We start from the raw sequence: 9,860 nt of genomic DNA, 5'->3' as shown, positions 1-9,860 counted from the left end.
AATAGGTCTCTTAAATTTATTTCTTTTAACTGAAATTTTGTCTCCTCCAATCAACATTTCATCAATCCTGACACCCCCACACCCTGGGAACTACCATTCTGTTTTCTCTACTTCTATGTTCAACTTTTTTAGATTTCACATTTAAGTAAGATCATGCAATATTTGTCTTTTTGTGCCTGGCTTATTTCACTTCACATAATGAACTCCAGATTTATATGTGTTCTCAAATGACAGAATTTCCTCCTTTTTTAATGCAAAATAGTATTCCATTGTGTGTGTGTGTGTGTGTGTGTGTGTGTGTGTGTGTGTGTGTGTGTGTCACATTTTCTTTATCCTTTCATCCATTGATGGACACTTAGACTGATTCCATATCTTGGCTATTATGAGTACTGCTGCAGTGAACATTGGAGTATAGGTATCTCAACATATTCCTTCGGATATATATCCAGTACTGGGATTGCTAGATCGTGTGGTAGTTCTATTTTTAAGTTTTGGTAGTTCTATTTTTAACTTTTTGAGGAAACTTCATACCGTTTTCCATAATAGCTATACTAATTTACATTCCTGCTAACCATGTGCAATTTCTCCATACCATCTCCAATGCTTGTTATCTTACATCATTTTAATAATAGCCATTCTAACTTCACAGAAATTTAATGCTGCAATGAACATCAGTGTAGGTATCTCTTTAACATTGTTTTAGACATATACCCAGTTCTGGAGTTGCTGGATCATACAAGTAGTTCTATATTTAACTCTTTGAGGAAACTTTATACTATTTGCCATGAAGGCTGTACTACTTTACATTCCTACCAACCGTGTGCAAGGATTCTCTTTTCTTCACATTCTCTCCAGCACTTATCTTTCATCATGTTGATAATAGCCATTCTAATTTCATGGAACTTTTCAATATCTATTTGTCATATATTGATTTTGTAATGCAAATCTCTCCTATTAGCATAGATGTTCCATGAAACAAGAACTTTGTCTTCCTTGTTCAATATGGCATTCCTAGTAGTACTTAGAGAAATACTGACACATAGTGGGTGCTCAATAATATTGTATAGAATAGTTGTTGTTGACTGAATAAAATGTGCCCCCATAGTATCCTAAGTTAATGCTAAACATCTATGACTGTCCCTGAGACCCATAAAAATAATGTAGAGCTGAGGCTTGGCTCTGATCATCGTGGAGCTGGCAGAAAATTGGAATCATTTCATGTATCTGTTTTACCACTTTAGAATCAGTCGAGTCCCTGAAGAACCAAATAGAAGAATGACCAAAACTCGGGATCCCCAAAGCTTTTCATATTTGAAGTGTCATTTCTCTGTGAGCTCCCAGGGAACCTATATGTTTGGAGAATAAAGCCTGCACCTTCCTCTTCATCATCTGGGCCATGTCTTCCCCCACTAGGTCTTCACTTCACCATCTGCATTTAAAGCTCCTTAAAAGCAGGAGTATTTTCAAACTTTTATACCTCCAGGACAATAGCAGATACATAAGCCATCAATGTGTCTTTGTTGACTTATTGTCCGAAATCAAGTTTCATGTCTGCCCAGACGACATTTGATTAGAATCCAGTCTGTTCTTTTGACAGTCATCCCCCAGTACCTAACATCATCACAATCTTCTTTTAAATGCCAACAGACAGACAGAAATTCATCCTGGTCTCTGCCTTCACAAAGTCTATCGTGTAGGAATCTACTGATGATTTACCAGGTTCTAGGCACTTTACTAAAAATTGTATATGTGCTATCTCATGTCAACCTTCCCTATTTTGTAAAATGGAGAACAAGAGGCTAAGAGCTGTTACTTAACTTACCTAAGGTCAGGTCAACAGTATTTAAAGTGAACTCTATCCCACAAATGGCATTTGATAAGATGCTGTGTGGGCAATAGGGAGAAAGGACACACACAGGGTGTCAGAAAATAATCATGAACACATTGGCTTTGAATTAGGCTTCAGTGGTCCTCAGAAAATGCCCAATGTCCCTTGCCTTCTAGGTTTTATACATGCTGTTTCCTCTTCCTGGTGTATTCCTCCCTTCAAGCCCACTTTACCCTTCTAAACCCTAAATCCTTGACTAGTTCTTGATAGTGAATCCCTCCCCTGCCAAAAGAGCCTCTGTTTTTTAAAGTCTGTATATGTTCCATTGAATTTTAATTGATTTTAATGTCTGTACATCCTTCAATCCAGACTGTGACCTCCTTGAGAACAGGGGCATGATCCTTCAACCCTATGCCTTAAAATCTACCATAATCCTTCACATATAATAGATGCTCAGTGATTGTTACATTTGATAAAATAAGATAAATACTTTGTATTGAGGGCTTAGCAGAGACCAGGCAAAATGATAAATGTTTTGTATATATCATCTAATTTAATCTTCACTGCTTCCCTACTTTACATATGAAGAACTAGTGTTCAAAAAAAAATAGTGTTTCCTAAATAAACACCAGGAAGCAAACATTTTATCAGGGGTGTCCAATATTTTGGCTGGGCCATACTGGAAGTTGTCTTAGGCCACACATAAAATACACTAACACTAATGATAGCTTAATGAACTAGAAAAAAGTCACAAAATAATTCATAATGTTTTAAGAAAGTTTACAAATTTTCGTTGGTCTACAGGTTGGACAAGCTTGTTTTAGATGGAGGGAGGAGGCCAGGAGAAAAAAACCAAAATTAGTAAAACATTCTAAAATATCTTTCTATGCCAAAAAAAACCCTTAAGACTATGCTCAAGGACCTTGCTACCTACCCCACCTACCCACATTGAACTCTCAGGATAGATCTCTGCTATCCTATCCTTCCCTCTCCTATCAGGGCCTGTATTTTTCCAGCTTTCAATTTGCTGCCTCTTTCCAGCATCCCAGGGGTCTTTTTAGCATCTTTATCCCCCAGGGAATTGCTATTCTCATGTAGGGTGCTAATAATAGGATAAATGCCCCAGTTCTTTTGCTTCCTACACTCTAACCCCTGTAGGACCAGATCCCACTACCACATCCTGCCTCAGACCTGGTAAGTTTGTCTCTCTGTCTGTCTGGTCTTCTCAGTGTGCCTACTATCCGGTTGAACAAAGACATGACTGCCACTAAGGTAATTTTTTCACTGAGGTTGTCTCTACTTCAGATTAAAAGGACTTACAAATGAATCACACTTTTGACCACTGTTTTGTGGCCGTGTAGTTTAATTGGCTCTTCAGGTAACTGTCTCCCCTAGTCATTGCCGTAGTAGCCTATGAAGTAGGAATCAACCTCTCCAGGTTACACAGATAGGGAAACAGTTTAAGAGTGTTTAGGTGGCTTGACCAAGATCACACAGCTGGTGAGTTGTAAAGCTGAGATTTGAATGTGGCTGCCCTTGGGCACCCATGAATGAGTGCTAAATTCTGGATTGGAAACTTCCAGATGCTCATGAGCACCTCCAAGATAAAGAACTTGCTCCGTTCCTCACAAGACAGCCTTGTTCCTGGCATTTGAACTCCTATTCTTACATATTTTAGGTAAGGCCTTTCTTATATTAAGTGCTAAAATAATTCAGAACAAAGCAGGGGAATGAGGGGCATTCAGGAGAGTTACTCCGGAGAGCTACCTGGAGGAGGCAGGGAGGCTTCCTTGCCTGATCTCAGTAAGCAGATGAAACAGAGGAAAATAATACTAGAGTATAGGCAGAAAAGGGTTCATGGGCAGAGAGTAGAAAGTTTTAAGAGTTTCTAGCCATTCACCATGGAGAGGGCTCTGCAGCCATGACACACACTCCCATCCTAGACATCATTGAATCAGACTAAAGTGGCAAAGGCTCCTTTGAACACGGTGATGATAACCCATCTTCTGCCTTGCATACTTTCCCAGTTCCCTAAAATCTCATCCTGAGTGTTTTTCATGAGTTCTAACTCAAATATTAGTAGGAGAGTAAAGAAGTGAGGACCACCCAAGGCTCTCACTTCAACCTTGACCTCTTTCCTAAAATCCAGGAATATTATACTCAACATATGCTCTTCCAACTTCATATTCCCCCTCTGTGCAAATGGGGTGAGACTATGGGAACTCGTGGTCATTATGCTATGTAGTTCCAGATCAAGGGTGGAGCAAAAGTTTTTTGAGTAGCAGTTTAAGGCCTGAGAAAATATGATTCAATCATTAAAAGACTGAGATGAAAGAAGAAAAGAAGGGAGGGAAAGAAAGTAGGACCATCTCATTCATGACTGGATTATTCAGCTCTCAATTTTCTCCACAAAGGGTACTGAAGCACGGACACTGCAAAAGCAATATCTCACATAAATGTATGTCCCTGTGTCTTCTGAGTACAGCCTTACTTATGCATCTTGCACAATAACATATATAGATACACAAAATCACATGCCCAGCCAAACACTGTGGTCCCATCAAATGGAACAGTTTTACATACATCATTTCACAAGGTCCTTCACACTCTGATTTCTCTATCTCAGACCTTTCAGCTACCATGAAGGCTAAAATCTCTTCTAGGCTTGCTTGGGCCCAGGCTGGATGGTGGAAATTCAGGGAGATATCATAGAAGAGAAAAACGGGAAATACATGAAGGGATGACAAGACAGAAAGGAACAAGATGATTTGCTCAATATGAGAGTGACAGCCACAGTTGACATTGGGATGGAAAGGAGGCATCCTGGACCACAGTTCTTTCCTGCAGATCACATTAGAAGACCTTACCCTCTTCTTTCCTGCTCCTACATCTTTCCCCAAAACAGTTTCCTATGATCTCTGGGTATGGGTAGCTGATGCTAAGGATTGCAAGGAGCATTGCATTTTAAGATTAGGAATACAGATGAGCATCACTATACGGTAAAATTGGTTCCACTATCTCTGTTTCAATTAGCAATTGGAACACAGTCACATACAATTATATTAGAAGTTCTTTTCTTTTGATAGAGGTACTTTGCTTTCTACTCTCTCCTATGTCTATTTCTGGTTCTTGTTCTCATCTTTTTTTATCTCACCACCTCTCCCTCTACTGTCCCCTTCCTGCCTTTTTTTGTTTAATCTTTCCTTTCTCTCAAATTCCCAATTACCACCTCATTAGATAAGAAAAAAAATGAGATAAAAATATATTTCAAAATGTAGGTGAGGGAAGATCAGAAGGGTGTTTGAGGGTAATAGGAGATATGGGGAGATGTATGGAGGTACAGTACTATCATTTGGTCAAACCTGGGTCTCCATTTTTGCTTTCAGGGAATGATTCTATGTTCCCAACTACTAAAATTTACTTCTTACCTCTTTCTTTTATGTACTTTTGATTTTTATGAGAGAAAATGCTTTGTATTCAATCATTTCTCAATGACCTTAACAGATTATTTTTATAGCCAAATTAGCCTGATCCCTACCACTGACCAATTCAGCATGATCACAGCTGTTTCTACCAGCATCCGTACAGGACACTTGAGGCAAGTGCAGGATCCTTGTACTAAACATAAGCCAGACAATCTTACGCCTGTATCAGACTACCAAAGACTCAGCCTCTCACCTCTGTTTTGCTGTTCCTGGTCAGAACCTAGGTTCTGAGCCTCATCTATGGGTTATTACATGCTCAATGGCTTGAAAAATCCGCCCAAGATCTCTTCTCCTTCCTATCAATTCCCTTCAGACCTGATCTTTCAATCTTGAAAAGTAACCACATTTGAGTCTTCCATTCAATCTGCCTGACTTTTTATCATTAATATTACTCTTATATTGTCACACAGGCAGATGAATCCAAAGAAAAAAATTCAGAGTATAGGCAAAAGAGGGCTCACAGGTAGAAGAAAGCTGCAAAATTCTCTGCTACAGCCTGTCACCATAGAGAAGTTTCTATAGCCATGCCACTTGCCCAGTGCCCACAGCCTAGACATCATTGAATTGGAGAGAAGTGTGAAGCGCTCCTTTGAACCCTGAAGCTAGTAACCCACCTCCTGCCTTGCATTATTTCCCAGTGCCCTACTATCTTCCCATTCTGGATGCTTTCCACGAAGTCTAATGCAAATATTTCCTGCTGCTGTTCAGCCACAGCATAAAGATGAATCCCAGTTGCTTCATCTCTCAGGGATTCCTAGGACTCAGAGTAAGGCAGTGAGATCTTCTCTACCCACCTTACCTGGCCATGAAACTCACAAACCATAGCCATCAGAACCCAACCTCCTTTCTGCTCATGGGAATTCCAGGCCTGGAGGCATCCCACTTTTGGATTGCTTTTCCCTTCTGCTCCATGTATGCCCTGGTAGTGCTGGGAAACATGGTGGTGCTGCTAGTGGTACATTCAGAGCCTGTATTGCACCAGCCCATGTACCTGTTCCTCTGCATGCTATCCACCATTGACCTGGTCCTCTGCACCTCCACTGTGCCCAAGCTCCTTGCACTGTTTTGGGCAAAGGATGCTGAGATCACCTTTGGGGCCTGTGCTGCCCAGATGTTCTTTATCCATGGCTTCTCAGCTGTAGAATCTGGTATACTGCTAGCAATGGCCTTTGACCGCTACTTAGCCATCTGCCGGCCTCTGCACTATGGGTTGTTGCTCTCCCCAGAGTCTGTAGGCAAGCTGGGGGCTGCAGCTGTGCTTCGTGGCTTGGGACTCATGACCCCACTCACCTGCTTGCTGGCAAGACTGAGGTACTGCAGTCGAGTGGTGGCCCACTCCTACTGTGAACACATGGCTGTGGTGAAGCTGGCTTGCGGAGGAACACAGCCAAACAACATCTATGGCATCATCGCTGCCACACTGGTTGTGGGCACTGACTCCATCTGTATTGCTGTCTCCTATGCACTCATCCTCCGGGCTGTGTTAGGCCTCTCCTCCAAGGAGGCAAGGGCTAAGACCTTTGGCACTTGTGGCTCCCACCTGGGTGTCATCCTTCTCTTCTACACACCAGGACTCTTCTCCTTCTACACACAGCGGTTTGGCCAGCACGTGCCCCGGCACATCCACATCCTCCTAGCTGACCTCTACCTGGTTGTGCCACCCATGCTCAACCCCATCATCTATGGTATAAGGACCAAGCAGATCTGGGATGGGGCCCTCCGGCTTCTGAAGTGGAGCCCTGCTCAGTCATAGTCTTCAACTCCAACCTGAAACCTTTATCTTCTTCTCCCCTCAGCCTTCAGGGGAGACTGGTGGCTCCCAACATGGTAGGGACACAGAAACCCATGCTCAATGGTACCCGTACTTTGATAAGGAGCAACAGTAAAATCAGATGGTGAAAGATCTGTCAGGTGTTTCTTACTTATGATGTAGATATGGTTACAAAGCTCAGGAAGCCCCTGTCTAATGGGAAATATGGCTACCAAACTGATGATGGCCTCCCAGGGAATCCAATTCTGCTGTCTGACATTGTTCCTACCTTCCAGAAGATATTGTTAAAATGGGAAAGATATAGCTACTGGTATGACAAGGAGAAATAACCTCCATCCACAGACAGGTATTCCTACTCTGATAGGAATACATATATACCTCCCTCATCAAGTTCTACATCTGACTGGGGAGAAACACACCCACACCCATACATAGAATCAGGCAGAGAGGCAGAGACAAGGCACTTAGCAATTAGCCATAGGGATGATAACCACAAAAGAAGGAGAATCCTGGGCAAACTGTCCAGTGTACACAAGAATAAGTAACAAGGTATGATGTAAATCTAGGAAGGTTCTCTGGAATAGTTTTTATCTTTTCACTGAGCATGTACTATGGGCCAAATATTTTGCTAAAACCTAGGGCAAATTAGGTCAAAGAGCCTCCTCTCATGATGACTGCTCACTGTTAGAGGAAACACACATAAGGAGACAGTGGCCAAAGTGAATCATACTATTTCCGTCGTCTCTCCTTATATGTGGGAGGATTGGTTCCAGGAATCCTATATAAACCAAAATCTGTGCATATGCCAAGTGAGCCCTAAGAACAGAAATATACAAAAAGTTGGCTCTCCTTATTTGCAGGTTTTATATCCTACAATTCCAATATTTTTTATCTGTGTTTGGTTAAAAATAATCTGCCTGTAAGTGGACCTGCATATTTCAACCCATGTTGTTCAAAGGTCAAACTAATATGATTAGGGTAAGCACAGAGACCGTGGGTAAAGAACACCAACTTGCTCAGAAGAAATGAGGCCCCAGGCCACACCTCATCTCACCCCATCTCTGTATGCAGGTAAGGCCATGCCTAGGTGTAAGGTGCAGGAGCAAAGCCTAAGGCTTTAATTTTAATTTAATTTACCATTCCAGAAATTCACATAAATGGAATTACACAATGTATATACTTTGTCTGACTTCTTTGGCTCAACATAATATTTTTGAGATTCATGTTATGTGCATCAACTGTTAATTTCTTCTTATTGTTAAGTAATTTTCCATTGTATGAACATATCAAAGTTTACTTCTGGATACCTGAGTTTCCCATATTTTACTATTATGAATAAAACTGCTGTGAGTATTTCTTAACCTAGCAGTGAAATGGCTGGGTCAGAGGTTAATAGAACCTGCTTTTCCAAAGTAATTGCACCATTTTTTAATCTCACCAGTGATGTATAACAGTTCCCAGCTGTTCTACATCCTGGTCATTCCTTAATATTGTCATTCTTTTTTTCATTTTAGCCAGTCCATTGACTAAAAGTAAGCTAGTAACTTCTTGTGATTTTAGTTTGCATTTCTCTGATGTTGAACAACTTCTCACATGTTTTCTGTTCATGCATATGCCTTCTGTAGAATGTTTGTTGAAGTCTTTTCCCACTTCTAATTTTTTATTTTGTTGATTTGTACTAGCTATTTATATATTCTGGGTATAAGCCATTTGCCAGATATACATAGTGAAAATATTTTATTCAATATTGTGACTTGCCTTTTGATTTTTTTTTTTTAATTCTTTTGATACAGGGTCTTGCTCTGTTACCCTGGTGGGAGTGCAGTTGTGCAAACTTGGCTCACTACAACCTCAACTTCCCAGGCTCCAAGTAGTCCTCCCACCTCAGCTTCCCAGGTAGCTGGGACTACAGGCATGAGCCACCACACCCAGCTAGTTTTTCTTTTCTTCTTTTTTTTTTTTTTTTTTTTTTTTTGGAGAGACAGGGTTTTGCCATGTTCCCCAGGCTGGTCTCAAACTCCTGGGCTCAAGTGATCCACCCACCTCAGCCTTCCAAGTGCTGGGATTACAGGCATGAGCCACAGCTCCTGACCTTCATTTTCTTACTAGTATCTTTTGATTACAAGAAATTTTTAGTTATGATGAAGTCCAAATAATCAATTTTATTCATGGTTAGTGCTTTGTTTTACAGATTTAGCTTTTAATTTTAGGCCTATGATCCAACATGAATAAAAATTGTGTATGTTGTAACCTAGAGTTCAAGATTTATTTTTCACGTGAATATTCCATTGTTTCAGCATTATTTGTTAAAGATTTTCTTTTCCAAATTGACTTGCCTTGGCAAATAGATCAAGAAAGTGATCAAGAAAGTGTCAACACTACACTTTCTTAATAATAGTATTAAAGTAAGTCTCAAATGAAGTAGCGTAAGTCTTCTAACACTATACTTTCACAGTGGTTCTTATTATTCTGGGTTCTTTGTATTCCCATATATATTTCAAAATCAATTTGTTCATTTCTACAAAAATTGCTAGAGTTTTGATTGCTTGATATTGAGCTTTTTAAATTTTATTGTACTGGCTAGGACCTCCAATACATTGTTGAATAAAACTAGTAAAGCAGACATCCTTGTCTTGTTTCTGATCTTTTTCTTTTGTTAATACCTTTATTGAGATGATTCAAATACTATACAATTCGCCCATTTAAAGTGTACAGTTCAATGGTTTCTAGCATATCCACAGATACATGCAACCATCACCACAGTCAATTTTAGAAT

General features: G+C 40.4%; 1 protein-coding gene across 1 annotated transcript; it reads left to right on the top strand.

Moving 5' to 3' along the window:
- Nucleotides 1-3,846: 3,846 nt before the first annotated feature.
- On the top strand, nucleotides 3,847-8,880 carry LOC101018031 (putative olfactory receptor 52P1). The gene has a single exon (XM_021926206.2). The coding sequence runs from the start codon at nucleotides 6,119-6,121 to the stop codon at nucleotides 7,064-7,066; it is 948 nt and encodes a 315-aa protein (XP_021781898.2). The 5' UTR covers nucleotides 3,847-6,118; the 3' UTR covers nucleotides 7,067-8,880.
- Nucleotides 8,881-9,860: the final 980 nt, after the last annotated feature.

Source organism: Papio anubis, chromosome 12, assembly GCF_008728515.1.
Source record: "Papio anubis isolate 15944 chromosome 12, Panubis1.0, whole genome shotgun sequence".
Taxonomy (NCBI): domain Eukaryota; kingdom Metazoa; phylum Chordata; class Mammalia; order Primates; family Cercopithecidae; genus Papio; species Papio anubis.
Note: the sequence above shows the minus strand (reverse complement) of the source record. Positions and strands in the feature narration are given on the sequence as shown.

Bases quoted from the DNA above. Each gene is read 5' to 3' on its own strand.
- LOC101018031 (XM_021926206.2), top strand. From the start codon at position 6,119: ATGAAACTCACAAACCATAGCCATCAGAACCCAACCTCCTTTCTGCTC.